Source organism: Pyrus communis, chromosome 6, assembly GCF_963583255.1.
Source record: "Pyrus communis chromosome 6, drPyrComm1.1, whole genome shotgun sequence".
Lineage (NCBI taxonomy): Eukaryota > Viridiplantae > Streptophyta > Magnoliopsida > Rosales > Rosaceae > Pyrus > Pyrus communis.
In genome coordinates, this window is record NC_084808.1 from 17,734,289 (window position 1) to 17,755,973 (window position 21,685).

Genomic DNA, 21,685 nt, shown 5'->3' on the forward strand with positions numbered 1-21,685 from the left:
GGTTTAGAGAGTGCCGCCTGGGGTTTTACAAAGGGTGGAAGCATTGGGCTGAAACCTGGGCCTATTTTAAAAGGATGGGCTTTTTTTATTCGGGTCAAACAATGTCTAAGGTCTGTTTACGTACGTAGAAATTAGAATCACAATATCAATGTGAATGAAACAGGGATTAACATGAACTGGGTCAAGAGGTAATTTTGAACGGATCGGATTCGAAATAATGCTTCTAATTTTCATTTTTAAAATTTAAAAATCAAATAGGATTGGGATCCTAATTTTTGAATTTTTATTTTTTGTAATTTTTGGAATCAAAGTAACTCTGAAATTTTAAAACATAATTCATAAATTTTGTCGGCTTTTGAATATTCTCGAAGTTTTTTGTACATGCAATTTATTGTTCTTTCATAATATTTGATACATGTTCATGTATAAATTCAATTAAAGTTTGTGGTATTTGAGATATACTAGTAATTTCTATTAATTAATGAAACCTTCTTTGTCAACCAAAAGAGGTTAAAAAAAACTACTTAGTCTTCTATCACACAAAAAAATGAAGGGCAATCATGTAATTTTACAGGTCCAAATTTTACTGTTTTTTATTGAAGCCTCACCTACAGGTGATGTTAAAATACTTCCAATATTATTTTTTTTTTTAAAACAAAAAAAAAAACAAAAACCTCTCACTCCCCCCATGTTCTCTCTCTCTCTCCCCTCCTCTGTCTCCCTCTCTTCTTCTCATTTTCTAAAAAAATGTGTTCATAGACACAAAGTGTGTGTAGGCAAATGCTAGTATGATATAAAAAAAATGAACAAAAAGTAGCCAAAACTAACAATAAAATACAAAAGTTGATTGCAAAATCCATAAATTTGAGTAACTACAAAAATTCATATATATATTAAATATCGGAATAAATACGGAACACTTCGAGAAAATTCAGAATTCTCGAAATCCTTATATGCATTTCCATGTCCATTATAAATTTTCAGAAAATATTCAAATTCGAAAATTCTACAATCGTAGTCGGAAACATCATTCCAGCTTGCACCCTAATCTGTTCGTGAAAAAATTAGAGTAGGCATGAAACGAAAAACAAAGCACCCTCTTTGAAATGCTTACAAACTATCATGAATCGAAATAAGAAAAAAAGCTAAAGCCTAGTAATGTGTTTATTAACTACTAATAATCATAATAAAAGCTAATTAGATTACTGAAATACTGACACACCCCGACCTAGATCAAGGCATGCTGGCCGTCACGCGGAAGTGACGTAACTATGTGCACAGTGCGGAAGCTAATAAATAATAATAAGAGTACAATAAAATACAAACCTAGCAATACACAAAGTAATAACATACATGTGCAAGCGTAAGTGTGAAAAACCAAGTTCAGAGCACGGAAGACCTAGTGCAGTCCGGGAGAAACAACACTAAATAAAAATACCCAAAGGTGGTCCTACACTGGTGATAATCTGTCAGATAAGCAGGGAAAATCCTCTGGGGAGCCACCAAGAGTGCTAGCCAAACTAGAACCTGGAGGGGCGCAAAACAGAAAACGTGAGTGGGCAAAAACAAGCTTTTCAAAAACTATTTCATAAACAAAATTCTAACCCCTCACCGTAAAACCTGTATACTTCCCAGAAAAATAGAATATACATATATATATATATATATATAAGTCATGCTTAGAAATATGTCATGTCAAATGCCTCTAAATAAAATGCAAGTACTCAGGTAATGTCAAACCATGCCATGTAATCTGTCAGCCGGAGTCACCTAACGTGATCTGTACAGCTGAATCTAGAGCTTAAATCCACAACTCACTAACTATACCTGCACACGAGTTGGAACCACCTAAAGTGGTCTGTACGACAGGACTAGGTGTAAAATAAGTACGCTCAAGTGCTACGATCACGTGAAGACTGGGCGAATAATCGCGGGTCACCTACGAGTCGGAACCACCTAAAGTGGTCTGTACGATAGGACTGTGCACCTAACTTGGATCCAAGATGAGCGTGCGGTGAGGGAGATGAACATCACGTGAAGGACTGTGCCCAACTCTGGGCGAGAGCACTAACACCGGGGGTGCATGTTATGAGCTCTCTATGCATCTTAAATCACTACTAAATATAAACATAAACCATAATTTACATGGCACTTACCTGTGCGTCCGCAGCACCAAACATATATATATATATATATGCAACTAATAATGCATAATTAAACGGGCAAACAATATGCATGGCTTATAAACGTATAAACGTTTCATTTCACTTTCTGGGAGAAACACAAGTATATAGGTATATACGGAAAACCAAAAGCTCACTCACTGGTATGTAGAAGGGTCGTAACCCCCTTGCCTCAAGTGACTACGCTCGTCCTTGGGATAGGTCTCACCTATATGCGAAACAACTATAAAAACGTTAATTTTAAAGCACATAACCAACATTACGAAATAACTTCTTATACAATGCTCAAATGGGGTGTATGAATACACCAACGTGATCTACTCAACCTCACGAACATCCCCATATTTTTAAAATAATTTTCCGACGCTGCACGCGCCGGCCAAGGCATAGCCACACGCGCAGGCACGTGCCTGGCACACTGACGACGTCAGTTAACGCCGTCAGGAATATTCTGTTAAGTTTAACTGATTCCGTTAACGCCGTCAGGAATATTCTGTCCAAACTAACGGAATATTCCGTCATCTTCTTCGGCCAACCTCCAACGCCGTCGCCGGCGCTGGAAAACCGGGAAAATTTCAAAACTTGATATCTCCTTCGTTTTTCATCCAAATTTCACAAAATTGGTACCAAAATGAAGCTTACAATAAGAGGAACAAATCCATACCACTTTTAAGCACCAAAACCCACGGAATCTCGTCGGGAAAACACCACCAACTCCAGCCAAATCTGCAACTCACGATCCTGAAGTCCAAAACCTTCAAACGAACCACCCCGAGCCTCCTAAGAACCTCACCAAGCTTCTTACAAGCTTGAAATTCCCAAAAACATAAGAATTAACGTGTGCATGAACAATGACCAAATCGGGGATCTTGAGTTCAACGTGAAAACGAATGTATCCTTACCTGAAATGGGTATGGTTGAACTCCTAAAGACCTCACGAGCACAAATATATGGTTTGTTTCCTCGATCCATGACGAATCCAAGGGTTTGTGGTTTTGTCCGTGCGAAAAGGATAAGAAAATGGGAGAGAGAGGGTCTCGGGACAGGGTAGAAAGAAAGAAATGAGTATGGTGTGTGTGTGGTCCAAAATCAACCAATCAAAACCCAAAAACAACCACACAACGAAACAACCATACTAGGGGCAAAACCGTCATTTCACCCATACGGTACGAAAAGTCCGGAACGGGCTGTCACAAATACCCTTTACATTTTACTTTTCATCATTAAAAGAATTTAGCATAATTTGGTTTAAAAAGTTTGTTCTCATTCCTTGTTGAGAATAAATCCACATTAATGGGAGAAGGGACGGATCTTGCATGGGTTTATAAATAAGTTAGACTATTCCTTATATCGTTAATTGGTTTTATGGTAGAACCTCAATTTTTTTTCATAGTATCAGAGCAAGTTGTCTCACGTTTGAAGCTTAACGGCCACACGTGTTCTACATCACCCGATTTATGTTATCCACGTGTTTAGCTTGAAAATCCGCCACACGTAAGATGGCGTTTTTTAGAATAAATCCCATATTAATGGGAGGAGGAACCTTGCATGTGTACTCTTATATTGCCAATTGGTTTTATAGTAAAATCCTAACTTTCTTCATTATAGTGGAACCTTAACTTTCTTCGTGATATCAGAGCTAGGTTGTCATACGTGTGAAACTCAATGGCCACATGCACTCCACCCCACCCCGTTGTGTTGTCCAAATACTAGGCTTGAGAATTTGACACACGTGAGGGGGAGTACTGAGAATAAATCCCTTGATGGGAGGAGGGACCTTGCATGAGCTTATAAGTAAGTTGAACTACTCCCCATATTGCTAATTGATTTTATAATGGAACCTCCACTTTCTTCATTCCCCATTCTCCAATCCCATCTCTCCATGAAAAATGTCGTTCCTCCAAAACTAGGAATCTAGTTCTCATTTCATGCGAAACCCACGCATATTATAATTCCCCCTTAAGTTAGTAAACAAGGGGGTAATCTAGAATGTGAATGACTTTCATTCCATGCATTCTTTATTAATAAACATGCCCCCAATCAGTGGCAGGTTCAAGATTTTAACATCGGGTGATCCCAATATAAAAGCTCCCAAACAAATTAGACAAAAATAACATTAAAAATTTAAACGATAAACTATAAACTTTTCATTCATAATCTTTGTACAAAACTTTTCATTCATAATCTTTGTACAAACAACATTATAAACTACAAAGACTAAATTTGTCCAAGAAATCAATTATGAAGTCAAATCATAACTAATTAACAATAACTATAATCTATTATGAAATTAAATTTTCCATGCAGTGCACATCGATTTTAACATCGTATATGATTAGTTTAGGCTAAAATAGAAAAATTACTTAAATTCAGAAATTTAGGGGATTAGGTGGTGGTGGAAATTAAGAGAAGTGAACGAGATGGTGGTAATGGAGGTGAAACAGGTGATGGCATGGAGCAACTGGTGGTGCCCTAGGGATTAGTTGGGTGGGGGTTAGAGCAAAAAGGGAATTGGAATTGAGAATTGTAGAGAGACCAAATTTTTAAATCAAACTGTGTAAAATAAATGATGTGGTTGTAGATGGTTGAATTATTAATTAAATGTCGATTAACATGCTTATTTCCAATTAGTGACGCATCATTTGGTTTGCAAATTTGGTTTAAAATTTTGGCCTCCCTAACATTATCCATAATGCAATTGGAAAAAGTGAATGCAAAATGTGAATAGGTGGAGATCTCGGGTAGGAAGAAAGATAATAGATTCTCTTTATTTATTTATAATTAAAAAGTGACTCTCTCACATGGCTTAATAAAAAGACTTGCTTTTAAATAATTTATTTGAAATGACTTGGCTCAAAATGAAGTCGTTTTGGCCAAGTCTTTTAAAAACAAAATATTTTCTTCTCATTTGTTAATCATTTGCAGACCATGTGACTGGCAATTTGCCGTTGCATTCTTCTCCTCTACCATATGCCCAAATTTGGACGATCCAGAGGTCCTCACACCATTTATCCAAGCTTCTAGGTGGTCCTAGAACCACCCAAGTCCCTTAATGCATCTATGGTCCAATCTTTCTAAAAATCACCCCTAATTTCAACTCTAAAAATTAGCACCTCTTGAAGCAAAAAAAAACACCTAAGAAATATGAGAGCACGTTTGACAACCTTTTAGCTTTTAGTTTTTGGTTTTTACATTTTTTACTTGTGATATGAGAAGAATGGTGGGAGAGAAGGACAAAAAAAAAAATGAAAAAGAAAATATTGAAAGTGAAAACACCTTAAAATGATTTTTTTTTGTTTTGCCTTTTTAGCTAAAATGGTCCTTTAGATTTGCATAACACATCACTTTGGTCCCTAAGATTGAAAATCAATAGAAATGGTCCTCGAGATTGTCCACCATCCATTATTTTGATCATTCTGTTAAAAACTTCGTTGAGTATTGAAGAAGTTATGAACATTTAAAGTTTACCTAGTTTTCGGCGAGTTTTCTAGTTTTCCCACGGACCAGCCACCTTTCAGGCTATTTTCCGACCATCTCTGGCAACCATTGGGCTTCCAAATAGGTATAATCTTGTTATTATCTTCATTTTGATATATTATGCGTTAAATTTGGTTAAGAAACGATTGAGTTATGAAGCTTTGAAAATTGCCCAAACTTCTGACTAAGAGCTCCAAGACACTTAACGGACTTTTTAACGGAATGACCAAAATAATGGATGGTGGACAATCTCAGGAACCATCTCTATTGATTTTCAATCTCAGAGACCAAAGTGATGTGTTATGCAAATCTTAGGGACCATTTTGGCTAAAAAGCATTTTGTTTTTAGTTTTCATTTTGTATGTATTTTCTTATATTCCTTGTACATTTTTGTCTTCAGCTCTCCCTCCATCTTTCTTCACTCTTCTAAAGCTCTCGTTTCTTCTATGTCCCCGTTATTTCAAACAATATAATAAAAACTACAAAATAAAAACAAAATGGTTATTCAACTAGACCCTAAACATTAAATTGCATGCAAAATATTAGGTAAAATAAAATACATACCACATACTAAAATAAAATAGTTGTTTTAGTGATTCTACAATATCTAATTGCTGAACTAACCAATTTAAAATATCTAATTTATGACAACCCGTCCCGATATATGGAATATTTTATCCTTGATAGCATGGAATAATTAGTATGCCCTTGAACGTTAAGTTATGATGGTGTAATGGAGCTTAGGTTTAGGACCAATTCCCTTCCTAAATATTTGGACCCAATTGGAAGTTAAGATTTTGGTTTGTTTTGTTTGGTTGCCAACTTGGACCACACACACACCTGTTGACCCTTTTTCTCTTTCTCCTTCTCAGATTTTTCTTCCATTTCCGTACAACTGTACAAACAACCTCTCAACCAACTTCATCACTCACGGATCAAAGTTGTGGAAGTCGTTTTCATGCTCCTTGCAAGCTCAAGAGTCGAGCTATAGTTTTGATTGGACGTGAGGACTTGTAGAACTCGAGTTATCCGATCTCCAGTGAAGGGTGAAAATTTCTCCGACGTGATCGCGAAGGTTTCAGGTAGTTTTGAGACTTAAGAAGGTTCTATTCTTGCTTTTCTAGCACTTTGGATCAATTTTAGAATAGTTTTGATGTAGGAACAGTTGGGTTTATCGAGTTCCAGGGTTTGGCTGGTTTTCACGAATTTTTCTGGCCAGATTACTTTGGTTTTAGGTCCTAAAAGTGGTAAGGATGTGTTCCTTTCATCCTAAGCTTCATTTTGGTACAAATTTCATGAATTGTGGTTGAGAAATGGATGAGATATCAAGGTTTGAAATTTTCCCAGAATCCGACGATAGCAGCGGTGGCCGACGTCAAAAGTGAGACTCTCTATGTGTTATTAGCACGCTCTTGTGTTACATCCCACATCGTCCAGGGGAGTGGATCCTGTAAGCCTTATACGTATATTCTCATCTCTACCTAGCACAAGACCTTTTAGGAGCTCACTGGCTTCGGATTCTATCGGAACTTCAAAGTTAAGCGAGTTCGTGCGAGAGCACTCCTATGATGGGTGATCCACTGAGAAGTTGCTCGTGAGTTCCTAGAAACAAAATCGTGAGGGCGTGGTTAGGGCCCAAAGGGGACAATATCATGTTACAGCGGAGTCGAGCCCGGGATGTGGTGGGGCTCAGGTCGGGTGTGACAATTTGGTATCAGAGCCAATCCCTGGCCGGTAGTGTGCCAACAAGGACGTTGGGCCCCTAAGGGGGATGGATTGTTACATCCCACATCATCCTGGGGAGTGGATCCTATAAGCCTTATACATATATTCCCATCTCTACCTAGCACGAGGCCTTTTGGGAACTCACTGGTTTCGGGTTCTATCCGAACTCCGAAGTTAAGCTAGTTCATGCGAGAGCACTCCCATAATGGGTGACCCATTGAGAAGTTGCTCATGAGTTCCCAGAAACAAAACTGTGAGGGCATAATAGGGGCCCAAAGCGGACAATATCGTACTACAGTGGAGTTGAGCCTGGAATGTGGTGGGGTCCGGGCCGGGATGTGACATCTTGCATTAAAGGGAGTATTACATTTTAATCATTTTTAATGATTAATTTATTATTTTATTACATTGATCTGCATGTTATTGATTCAATTTAATTTTTCTTGTTAAACATGATACAATTCATTGGATATGCAATTCTGGCTTTCCTAGAAAGATCTTTTACAAATTCAAATGCTCAATTGTTTTCTGCCAATCATGTTCTTTTAAAATAAATTAAGATATTTGAAATGACCATAAAGCATGAAAACATTCCCCATGATACATGAACCTCCTAGATTTATATTTTCCTACCGATATATATATTGTATATGTTCATATATTTGTCAATATATATATATATATATATGTGTGTGTTCATGCATAACGTAATTAGAAATTCGCTATGTGGAATTTGTGAGTCAAAGAATCTAAATAAAATAAAATAGAAGTATGATTTTATTAACTTTATGGGTTCTGAAAATCCTAAATAATAAAAATCTATAAAAAAAAAGAAAAAAAAGGGGAAAATATGGCTGAGTTGCGGCCTAAAGCCACGCCATATGAGCCAAGCCTTCAATGCTCAGCAACAGACCTCTAGAGCGACGACTTTGCCGTCGTCTTCCCAAAACAAAATTGGGTCGTCGTCTGTGAGGCCCAAAAACCAAAGCGAGTGGCTGCTGGGCTTCGTCCCGTGCCTTAGCCCATCGCCAGTAGGCTTGCGTTGCTCGGCCTGGCTCCATCTCGGCCCGCTGCCACTTGCAGCCATCTAGGTTGCTGCGCAGCCCATGTCCCCAAGAGCCCAATAGCCTGTTATTTTTTCTTTGCTTTATCCAACCCTCTTACCTGCAACTGGGCTGCTTTTTCCCTAAAGCCCATACCAACTCACACTGGTTGTCTAACCAACAGCATAGGCTGCTTCTTTTCACGGACCAAGTTCGATTGGGGCTGCCTCCTAATTGGACATGATTTCTGTGCATAAGCCTGAATCTTTATATTATTTTACTTCTACGATTAATCCCAAATGGTCTTGATTTATTGAATTAATTAAAGTGACCAACAGTTTATTAATCTAACATGACATCCAAAATTATTGGCCTGAAGCCCACTTTTGGATATTAACGATTCAATATTTTATTTTATTTCTTTTCCTTGAACCGCTGACTCCCTTTCATAGTCTCGAAGCACTCATACTTGAGTTCCTGAAGCAACCCAAATCCACTACACTTAGTTATATATTGTATTATGTGCTCTTACAGGTACCTCCTTTTATGAACCGGAAGTTCATAACTAAACTCGAACCTGTAGTTTCAAATTAAGTGCCTTTAAAACCCGAAGTTTTCATAAACAATACACCCACAGAAACTCAAAGTTTTTTCATGTAAACCATGTCTTAGAACCCCGAATGTTCTAACTTTCATGCTTATGGATATCTTATTTCCATAAGCACCGATCACAATCTTGTTCCCTCCATTCAGTGGATTGTCGAACTGTAACAAGTTTGATTTCACTAATTTGGACTTTTCTTGACAGAAATCACTTTATGTGGGTACAAGATGTGAATCTCCACTTGACTATCAAGATGCTGAGAAATCATTGTAGCCAACAATGGCATGGAATAGCTGAATAAGCCTCCGCCATGATCTTCATTTGAAGACTTATGCCCGAAGCATTACAAACAGAAGTACCTCCCTAACGATGATTTCATAGCTCATTGGCTCGCTCATACAGACTGTCTAATCATGAAAGATATTGCTTGAAACACACCATGATTACTTCCATGAATAAGTACCATTCTAAAGTTTATAAATCCGATCGAATTTTGACTAAAGAATACTTTTCTCGTCCTTTCATGTTTCTAACTAGCTCCTGAAGCAGCAATATAGAGAGTAGAAGTTTACCAAATTCTCAGATCTGATTACTACCATAAATGTGAGAAAAAGGTATAGACTCAGACTTCGGCTATAGTCTAATGAATGGTGGTGCCTTGCTTCGACATGGATGCACCGAAGGGCATACTCTGCTTCGACAGAGGTGCACTGAATAATATTGCTTTATTTCGGCAAAGGCTTACCGAACAAACTCTTATAGCTTAGGCTGAAGCCTACTGAACCCAAGTCTGGGTCTGTTTATCTCACATCCAATTTCAAGTTTGTTTTTACAACATATGGTAGAATAAGGGCCTACCAAGGAGTGGCATCACATGTGAAGTGTGATCTTTGGCACCTAAGACCTAAAGCTTCAAGAATAAGGGATATTGTTCCTAAACCTCAACCCTGCATAATCTACTTTCGTCTTAATGGAATAGATCATTGGTTATGCACCTGTTTGTGCCCCTACCAATGGCATTGATGGGTACCATTCTAGTTGTTAATAAATGAGACTAATTTTGCTTTACCAAACACCATTAGAAGAGCAGACTTTTGACATGGATGACCTTGTAGGCCGAATCCCCTTAGTAAACCATTTACTTTGTGAACATTTTTCCATGTTCTTGGATTTAAGTTTAGTGTTTGTTTTTCGTTATGGATAATCTTTATTGATATTGTCCTCGAATATGAGTTAATTGAATCATGTTTTTTGTATACATGTGACGGGATTCAATTAAACATGTGATTAGGTATGAATGTGGGAAAGTTAGTCGTCTAGATGAATAACAACGACTTCAGGTCTATCCAACATGATTAAGAGCATTGGCACGCTCCTCATTGTATGAATGGTACTAAATTACCATTTAAGAGACCTTATATTCTCCTCGTTCCAAAAGAATGTCGTTGAGTTTTAAGGATATTCAAGATGACAATGATCATGAATGAAACTACTGAAGAAAATAGATAGTAATATCTTTGCACCACCTTCAAAAATGAGCATGAAGCTTTGTTTTGGGGCTAATGGGCTGCCTCCCAATTGGGAACACACCACATGTGGCCAGCCTATAGCTTGATGATTAACCAGTTTACTTGCCTTGGCACGACCTTTTGGGACACTTAGGGCGAATAATGATGCCATGACATATCTCCTAACCCTAAGTAAAGATCATCTGCTTACAAGCACACTTTACCAAGCATGCTCTTTGGGGAAATTGATTTTCTAAATCATCCCTAGCAAAGATACAAAACGACTTTTTTCATTGTGGATTTAAGGAAATATATGTGGACTAATCCAACCAAAATGCGGACCATATAAATACTTATGGTTTTGGTTGATGAATCGACAAACTGGTCACATGACACATTGCTGCTAAACTTTCTAGCCGATTTTAAGGGTTCACCACCCTATTTATCTCATAATGTTGGAGAGTTTATTTCGACGATTTTTGATAAAGAATTGCATGTCTTTTGGTTTTAGAATTGGACATCGAATTCTCATGTTCACCCCAAAATAGCCTTGCAAAGTGATCATAAAACGCAATTTAAATGATCACCCGAACTTGATGAACGCACTAAGCTTTCAGTTTCTGCCTAGGGTTATACAATCTTATACGCAGCTATGTTGGTCCGTCTTGAGGCCCATTGCCACCCAACCATTTCGACGTTACAGTTGGTTACTGGATACGAACCTGATGTTTGGTATTTACGCATTTGGGTGTACATTCCATGTGCCAAGTTGCGCCGCCGCAACATACCAATATGGGTCCTCATATAAGGATGTGAATCTTTTTTAATTACGATTCTCCTTCACACTAGCTCTCTTAGAGCCCTTGCATATGTTCTTTTTACCACTTATTTGCGGATTGTCACTTCAATGAGAGAGTCTTCCCACCATTAAGGGGAGATAAAAACGTTAATGTTTTTGTAGAACGCGTGAATTTCCGTGGACATTGCCCACTATGTCTCATCTTGATCCCTGTACCGCACAAGTGTGATAAACAAGTGTGATGAATTCTAACTTTCAAAATGTTGCTCCAGACGCATTCCTCTGATCTAGCTAAAGTGACGAGACCATATACCAGCTGCAAACATACCTGCAAGGATAAACGTACTTAACAGACGTCGAGTCAACATTCCTGAAGGGTGTGCTCGCCCTTAGTGGCTGGTTTGGCCGCCTTTGTTAGACGGTTCGGTACACTGGCGAATAGCCAATCAATATGTCTCAACCTAAAATAAGATAGATCACTCAGTTCATATGATTTACTTCCCTAGAAGAGGAAGGTCACGACACAATATGAATCCATACTTGATTGTTGTCTCAGATCATTTTCATCTCATGAGAATAATCTAGATTACTCTCAAGACTTGAAGTTCTTAGTCCAGTATACTAGTTTGGATGAGATAATGGAATTGGAATGAAATTATCATCAATGATTTTTTCACTTATATAGAAGCTACTGATATAAATGAAAAGCGATGATATTGAACTGTGTTATGTTAATTAGTGACAACGTAGAACTAATTGGATAATTGAAATCACAATCCAAGTTAAATTCATTACCAAAATGTGTTTGGACTCGTAGTTCCTACACTACCCAAGGTAACCTTATTGTGTTACAAGTGGGAAATGAGGTGTAATAAGATGAATGAAATAGTGCAATATGATGCATGCCTTACGGCGCAAGGTTTCTCTTAAATGCCATGTGATTGACTGCAGCTATAATGTGGTTAGTATTTTTCCATGGGGATATTAATACGAAGATTGACATATAAGTTCCCAAATAATTACATGGGCTGGTTCAAATAGTTTCAAACCATGGAACACCCTCTCAACTTGTTTGAGGCGTTCACTTAAGGATTGAAACAATCTGGTGGATGTGGTATACCTGTCTAAGTGATTATTTGATCAATTAGGGATATGAATTATGCTCTTATGTGTTAAACTATGAACTCTTATTCCAAATTGCTAGAGTTACAGTTTATGTTGATGGCATGCATCTCACTAAGACTCTAAAAGAGCTTGAGAAAACTGTCTCGCATCTAAAGATGGAATTTGAGATGATGGATCTTGGGAAAACTTGTTTATATGTTGACCTGAAGTTTAAGTGTTGTTCTAACAGTACTTTGGTTTACCAGTCGAACTACACCCCGAAGGTGTTACCTTTTGAGTATACCTATGATCTTTCATACGTTATTTACAAATGAGACCCTTGAAAAGGTTATGGAATCTGAAGTACCATATCTGAGTTCAACTTTGTGCTTTGTTGTACTTAGCACATTGCGTTAGATAAGACATCTCATTCGCTATTGATCTATTGGTAAAGATGCAGCATCGCGCCTACGTACATCCACTGAATTGGTATTAAAGACGTTTTTCCGCTACCCTTAAAGTACTACAAATTTGGGCTAATATCAACGCATCCCTAGCGGATCTAACCCCTTTGATCCTCGGAATGATGTTTGCCTTATTTGTTAGGTTGATGTTAGTTACTTATTAAACCCACGCAAGGCAAATCTCTGAATGGTTATATCTTTACAGTTAAGGGATATCGCAATATCTTGGAGGTCAACGATATGACCTTAGTTGCAAAATCTTCAAATCATTCTAAGACTCACCTCACTTCACTACACCATACGTGAGACATGGTTGAGATCTCTTGGTGAAAATATTCGAAGTACTTGCTGTTTTCATCTATCGTTGAGTCCTATTGACGATCCATGAAGATTATGCAGCATGTATCAACCCGATCAAGACATGATACATCAACGAAGTCAACGCCAAGACATATTGCGTCTACATCAGCAAAGCATCAGAAGATTGGAGTCATGCAAGCCGATCCTAAACAACCTTGCCGACCTCTACACAACGTCATTGCCGAAGTTAACCTTCCAAAAGCTAGTTCGAGGAATTGGTATGCCTAACTATTCATATGCAATGCTTATAGTTCTCATTTGGAAGTTTTGTCAAACTCAGGGGGAGTATCCAGAAGTATACTCACTTGATCTTAATGTACTTTTTTTCCTACGATTAGGAGCCCCACTGGGTTTTTGCTACCTAACTAAGTTTTGACGAGGCAGTCATCCTGAGTTGGTCATACCCTTGTGAACTTTTCTACTTGAGTCCAGAAGACATAGTTTTGACTTAATGCAACTTCTTACTTTTCTCCTTAACTTGTGGGTTTTTATCCCACCTTGGATTTTACCATAGCGAGGTTTTGTGAGTTTTACCTTTTATGCATTCTTCTGTTAATCTGAGACTCGCATTCGCTCATTGTACCAACAACTTCATCAACTGAACTTACTTCATTGCTGAAGACCTGATGCGTCATTTGTTTGAGTATTTACACACTCAAGGGGGAGTGTTGCAGTCCTATTAGATTAAGAATGTGATCGTGTAAATCCTATCATATCTAGGATATCCTTATGGAATTCTACCATATCTCTTAGGCTATATATTATCCTGATAGATTTGTAATCCTATTGGCGTAAGGAATTACCATCTCTACTACTATAAATAAAGGCATAATAGGATTAGATAACACACATCTCACAATTACATATCTTTCTCTTCTTTCTCTATGTGTTGCACCCCCTCTCTCTCTGGCCTTCATAATTGTATAGTAAATTATGCCTACAACATAGAGATACTTTATGATCATAAGAATATTGATATTTGCTTCTTCAAAATGTGTTTTCACGATTCAAAAAGACTTAAATTCTTTTTTATCAAAGAATAGTTAATTCGACTCTTAATTGTCAGAAAATGTAACCATTTATGAGATCTTCTTGGATTAATAACAACCATAAATATTTCAAAAAGGGCATCTTTCTTGTTTTATTCCTCTCCTAAATGAAATGATCAAATGCAAGACTTAAAATTTTATACCTATATTTTGTTAAAAAAAATAAAATTTATACCTATATTTTTATATTTGAGTTCAAATGTAGTGGTGAGTTTGAGTTTTCTTATTTTCTCCTTTTGCCCAAATGTTAAATTCCAAATTATAAATTTACATGTGATTATGTGAGTATGTACATCAAAATCAAAACTCAAACATTATTTAATGAAGTTTTTTCTCTTTGTCACGACATTCACCTTAGACTCAAACATTTTTTGGAATTCAAATTTATAAGTTTAGTTACTTATAAAAAAGACATGACTTTTAATTGGCCTCAAAAGTTATATATGAGTTTTAACTTTTCGATGCATGGAGTGGGGGAAATGTTATATTTTGATCGGGTCCGAACGTCACATTTAAGTTCAAACTTTCCAGTTGATTAGAGATGAAGAAGAAAAGTATAATACGACAAAGCAAAGACATGAGATACTTAGTGTATTGCCTTGTGATGACATGATTCATTATGGGACATGAAGAAGAGACATCATTTTATGTGCAGCAAGGCAAGAAATCTATAAAATCATGTCATATGATTTGCTGGGTGACAAAGCTTAGGGCAGTGCAATGATTTTTACAGGTCATTGAGAAGGAGAAGGAGGCAAGTAAAAGATTAGGGGAACACAATAGTATCCTGGGGACCTTCGAGTTGGAGCTTCAGGCCTTTGAGGTCATCATAACCTTTCTAAAACAAGAGTTTGGCGAATCCATCATCACCCCCAAACCAAAACACACTGCAAGTAACAAGAATGATTTCCTTGGTTTTCATAGCTGGCCTGCATCAAATAGAACGCCACCACTTCTCCAATACTCGGGCCCTCTCTCTTAGCCCTCCTCCACCATAGTAATTCTGTGGGCACATAGATTTTTATCTTGTTCTTCCTTTCTTTTGTTACTTATATTTAATATTTCACGCATCATTCTGATGCCAATCTTACGCCACCAATGGACACTTTGGACCCCGTTAATTAGATCCATTATTTGTTGAATAGATTGGATAATGTGTTGACATGCTCTTGCAAAACAAAGCATATGATATGTGGAGTGATTTTTGTGTGTAAATATGACTACCACTGTCACTTAAAATTTTAAATTGGAGATAAATATATTTTTGATTTGATTGAAAAGGGGTTAATAGCTCAAACAAAATTAAACAATTATAACAGCATGTCCAATTGTTTTAGGAGGGCAAGGAAATGTAATTGCTTCTAAAAAGTGATTGTTGTGCAAGTCTATCCGTATGGCAAGGGTAAGGGCGATTACTATTAACAAATATTTTTATTTTTTATGCCTTGTAAGTGTGTTTAAGTGCATATTTTGTGGCCATTTAGTACTACGGTCTAGTGATATTCCTTTTCACTTGTAAGTGAGAGGTCTTAGGTTCGATTCTTGCAAAGGTAAATTTGAATCACGTTATTGCTAGTCCCTTGTCAGGCTAAGCTTACTCCCTTCCCCTTAGTGTAGATAATATCGTTTGTTAAAAAAAAAAAAAAAAATTGTGTACGTTGTAAGTTTGTTCTTTGAAAATAAAACTCATTTTTTACCTCCGATAATTTAATTTTAAATACAAAGCAAAGCAAAGCATAACATCACAAACAAGCATAATTAATCAAAAATAAAAGGCAAATGAAGAAGGTGGTTGGATATTTATACAATAAAACTTTTTAAATTTTTTTTTAATGATTAGAATAATCTTGACCATTTGATTTTATTATTATTGAATTCAACGATCCAAAACGTGCCAGGTAGCACAACAATAATTTTTCAATTTGTTTTACCATTGGAAATCCAACGATTTGGATCATCAGGTTGTTGAAATCCAAAAGCTCTCATCTACCACTCAAGCGACAGTTGGCAGAAAATTTGAATCTGTAGCAGCGAGCCCATGATAGCAGAATTTGTCGACCCACTCGCCCAATTCGCACGCCATACCAAAAACAAAAAAAAAACACGTAGCTGATGTCATGCTAACATCAGCCTTGCCCGTTGATGCAAGCTTGTGTTGTACCACCAATTGCTCTCCACAAAATGGACCGATGAAAGTGAGTTTTTGGGACTAAAGGGCAATTTGGCAGCCCTTGCACTGCCTTTTGGGTAATAGCTGGATTGCTATAAGCCTACGCTTGGACATCTGAAGTCGATCTTTACATATAAAACTATTCGAACAAAGAGGAGGATTATCAAACTAGATCTAATGCAAGACTATAGTTTGTTTAACTATCAACAAAAAATTCATTTTTCAGCAAACATGTAGCTGTTGAGAATGAATCCCACATTGATACTCCCCACATTGCCAATTGATTTTATGGTGGAATCCTAACTTTTTTCATGGTATCAGGGCAAGTTATCCCACTTGTGAAGCCAAACGGCCACACGCGCCCCACGCCACCCAGGATGTCTTGTTCACGTGTTAGGCTTGAAAATTTGCCACACATGAGGGGGCGTGTTGAGAATAAATCTCAATTTGATGAGAGAAGAGACCTTACTTGGACTTATAAGTAAGTTGAATTACTTCCCATATTACCAATTGATTTTATAGTGAAATCCTAACTTTCTTTAACTCACATTACCATGATCTTACAAGCAACGCTGGACAAGTGAAAATACTAGCTAGAACCTAAAAGCTAATTTTCAAATAGAATGTCACAAAAGAAAGAAAATAAATAAATAAATAAAAAACTAAATAGCTAAGTGCTAGTGAAGGGCTACAACTAATGTCCTTCATTATCATTTTTAATTTCTTATACATTTTACGTACGGTGGGTATGGGGTTGAAGTTAAATACTTCCTGTTTGGGGGGAGATAATTGATCCGTTAATGGTGAGAGTTATGATGAGTGCGCCTGCCATAGCACGCCCTCTAAATCTTTTGAAGCAAAGAGAATGTTATGATGGTTTCCAGTGCACGCTCCTCTCTCTCTCTGCTTCTCTCTTCTTCTCTCTTCAATTCCAACCAAGATTTGCACACATTCTTGAAGGAAATAAAATAACCAGAATTTTCGCTTGTTGTCACCTCCTCCATCATCATCTTTTATCCTTATCCCCTCTTTCTTCCCTCCTCCAATACCCATTTTTTTCTTTTCTTAAAATAATGCCATCACACATTTATAAGTAAAATCAATTAGTTAAGACAGTCCGTCTTATTACAAATGAACTCAAAGTTTTTGAATATAAATTGGGATGTTTAGAATACCATTTGGGTACAAAATAAAATTAATATCATCATTATCATACATGCTTACATGCAATGACGACCATGACATCATTAACATGTGCATATACAACAGTGTCAGTATGTTAGCAACATGTCAAAGCACATTGAGTAGTTTCAAGGAACAACTTGCATGCCTAAAACCTCAATCAATGAGAAATGATAAGAAGATTCTTTCACAAGTAGTACTCTTTGTTACCATCTGTTTTTTTGCACAATATTTGTAATATTAGTATAAGAATTGGCATTAAACTTTGCGATAGTAGATAATTTTTGAGCAATCTCCTTAGTATTTTTCAAAAAAAATTGATGATACTGTTTTACGGACAAGATATTAAACCCATGCAACAAAAATCTAAATTAGTCCCATTTTTCCATTACTTTCCGAATTCCAATGAAGATATCTTGAGGCTGCATGCTTTTGTGTCTGTTCTCAAGCACAACCACTTCAACATTTCCCTTCTTCTTTTTTCTTTTTCTTTTTTTAATATTTTTTTGGCCATCATTTCTCTAGTTTTTAATCCAACCCTAAATCATGGTACCCTTCGATTTGGCTGCCATCTTTTTCCTTCTTATATTCTGAGAACCCTCCTCACTTCTACATCACTTACCTCCCTCCCTCCCTCTCTACACACACTCAGAGACACTTGTCCTGTTTGGTGAAGTATTTTTGGATAGCCAGGTCAGAAAAATGGGTGATATTTCGTATTCCAATGGAACCAACAACGGGAATGGGAATGGGAATGTGCATGTGAATGGAAATGGAGTGAATGGCAAGGGCCATTCAGTGCTGAATGGATACAGGAAGAGCTGTTGGTATGAGGAAGAAATTGAAGAAAATTTGAGATGGAGCTTTGCTCTTAATAGGTGCATATTAACTGTCACTATCTTTTACCATCTGCTGTCAACTCAATTTTCAAACATGTTTTCAGTTCTTTTTGGGCGCTGTAACTTTTTTACTACAATGTTTTTTTGTTTCTTTTATTTGATGATTTCTCATTTCATCTAATTATACAGTTAATTACATATGTCAATCTCATGTGCTACCAAATTCTGACTTCGTGGTTTCTCATTTTGATTGTAAATTTATGAGAATGTCCACAGACAAAATCATTAGGAAATTTTCACCATTTCTTCTAAAGTCTTCGTCGTCCCCCTTGAGTTTTTTACGTAGAAATGGTAATACCTTTTCTGACTTATTTTATAATCTTAGTGTCAAAATTCCTACGTCAGAAAAATAAAAGAATTCCTAAAAGTGAAACACCCTCCTTACCCCCAAAAATCATGGTCATGAAAAGGTCAGACAAGACATAATAATGTTAGAATAGTGTTAGTGTTCCAACCATAAAGTTTAGTGTCATGATTTCTTTAATTAATTAATTTTGGTTGCAGTATATTGCATACAGGAGCAACTCCATTTCAAGACATTGCATTGCTGGACACAAAGCCATTTGGAAAGGTTTTGATCAATCCTACTATTTAATTAAGTAAAGTAATCAATTATGACAAACTGCAGCAAATGACTAATTAATTCAATTTTCCCTTATGTATTGGGCAGGCTTTAGTAATTGATGGAAAGCTTCAAAGCGCTGAGACGGATGAATTTATCTACCACGAATGTCTTGTCCACCCATCACTTCTCCATCATTCAAAGTAAACTCTCTTTTCCATATCAAAAAAATTTCTCTCGTACTGCGACGAGGTTTATATATATGTGTATACATTGGATGTTAAGGGCAATGTTGTTAATAACTCTGTAATTAATGTCAAGTTCAGTCCAAAGAGCATCTTCATCATGGGAGGAGGTGAAGGCTCAACTGCAAGAGAACTTCTGAGGCACAGGACTGTGGAGAAGGTTGTCATGTGTGACATTGATGAGGTATATTTCCCTCTATAAGTCACACTTTGTCTAGTTTTTGAGCTGCTTTTACCAAAAGGTACTTTTCATTTGTCTCTTGTTATTTGAAAAAAAGACAAAAATGAGAATTAGTCGTGGAAGTTAAAAAAAAAAAAAAAAAAAAAAAAAAGGGGAAATTTTCAATTTTTCCAAATCACTGTTTTGGATTTTAACTGGCTTACAAGTTACAACACACTGCACATAATATAAAAATTTTCACTAGAAGCTGCAATACTAATGCAGGAGGTGGTAGAGTTCTGCAAGTCATATTTGACTGTAAACAGTGAAGCTTTCTGTGATCCAAGACTGGAGCTCATCATCAATGATGCCAGGTTATTATTACATATATATGTTTGTGTGTGTGTCTCAATGATGCCGGGTTTATAACTTTATCGATATAGCATCCAACAATTGTTAAAGGACAAACATCGTGTGCAGAGAATTATGTGCGTGTGTATATATTAATATTTACATACTGCTTTCACTATTTTTTTTAATTCTGATATAGTTGTCACTAATTATTGTGTGTTGCAGGGCTGAGCTAGAACACAGAGAAGAGCAGTACGATGTGATCATTGGTGACCTAGCAGACCCAATAGAAGGAGGCCCATGTTATAAACTCTACACCAAATCCTTCTATGAGTTTACTGTCAAACCAAGACTCACCAAAGAAGGCATTTTTGTCACACAGGTATCTTAACCATGCTTAGGCGTGCAATCACCCACAAAAACAGAACCCTAATGACAGAATTAACCAATTCTCTTTTCTTTTTTTCTTTTTTCTTTTTTATACATGCAGGCAGGTCCTGCTGGAATTTTCAGCCACACAGAAGTATTCTCCTGCATTTACAATACTTTGAGGCAGGTCTTCAAATGTAAGTGAACTTGATTAAGAAAATGATTTATCTCTAGTGTTTTTTTAATTTTTTTAATGCGAAGTAGACAAAATATAAAAAAATCAAAAATCAAAAATCAAAAATAAAAAACTGATTGCATTGCTAACCATATCTCTAATAAAGGTGGACCTAATCGTTGTATGCGAGACTCACTTGTATTAGTGAGGTCGTCAGTTTTGTGTCTTGTCTTTTTAACTCTGCCCTTATTACTTACTTGTACATCTGCAGATGTTGTGCCTTATTCAGCTCATATTCCTTCTTATGCTGATACTTGGGGATGGATCCTGGTACAAAATCTAGCACCACATACTAAAATCATTGTTCTTAATTAATTACTTGTATAAGTGACACCATTTTGTATTTTTAATCGACATTAAGGAGGCTTAGTAATTGTTTAAAATAACAGGCTTCAGATACCCCTTTTGAGCTTAGTGCCGAGGAACTAGACCTCAGAATTAAACAAAGGATCACAGGGGAGAACAGATACCTAGATGGAAAAACATTTTCATCAGCTTCTACCTTGAGCAAAGCTGTTCGGAAATCGTAAGTTGGGTGCCTAATATGTTGATTTTCCTCTTGATTAAGCAGCTACTTATTTAAGCCAGGTTTATGGGTTGTTGGCAGGATGGTCAATGAAACTCATGTGTATACAGAAGGAACGGCAAGGTTTATATATGGCCATGGCCATGGGAGTGCCTACAAACTCAATTAAGCTTCAAGAAATGGAAGAGTGAAGAACCACTACCAAAAGCTAGCACTTTGAAACATGAGAGTGCTGGACCAAAAAACACAAGAAACATGAGAGTGCAAGTAGAAGACAATCTTGTGTCTTTTTTTTTCAGCTGTATTTCCTTCTTCTTTCTTTTTTGTGTAGTAACTTATAAAAACTATGATATAAATCTTTGTTTGTGCCTTTCTTGAGATGTCTATGAAGTATGGGAATTTATATGAATATGAAAATGGTGATGCAACTACTTTATAAGACTAAATTAAAACTTCATACGATAAGCGGTTTTTTTATCTTTAAACTTTATCAATTTATCAATTTGAAGAGCAATGTTCTTTTGTCAGATTGTATATGCATAATAATTTATATAATTTTATAAAACATTTCCAGATTCACAATTTGACAAGAAAACTACTCAGGTACTACTTTGTTTTAGATTAAAACTTCTCATGCAGTTATATAATCTGCCATGAGACCATTTTACAC

At 36.6% G+C, this 21,685-nt stretch overlaps 1 protein-coding gene across 1 annotated transcript; it reads left to right on the top strand.

The window, feature by feature from the left end:
• Positions 1 to 18,307: 18,307 nt before the first annotated feature.
• On the top strand, positions 18,308 to 21,439 carry LOC137738280 (thermospermine synthase ACAULIS5-like). The gene is made up of 10 exons (XM_068477908.1): positions 18,308 to 18,546; positions 19,072 to 19,138; positions 19,238 to 19,332; positions 19,456 to 19,558; positions 19,820 to 19,908; positions 20,111 to 20,267; positions 20,376 to 20,451; positions 20,701 to 20,759; positions 20,879 to 21,015; positions 21,097 to 21,439. The coding sequence occupies exons 1-10, from the start codon at positions 18,371 to 18,373 to the stop codon at positions 21,182 to 21,184; spliced, it is 1,047 nt and encodes a 348-aa protein (XP_068334009.1). The 5' UTR covers positions 18,308 to 18,370; the 3' UTR covers positions 21,185 to 21,439.
• Positions 21,440 to 21,685: the final 246 nt, after the last annotated feature.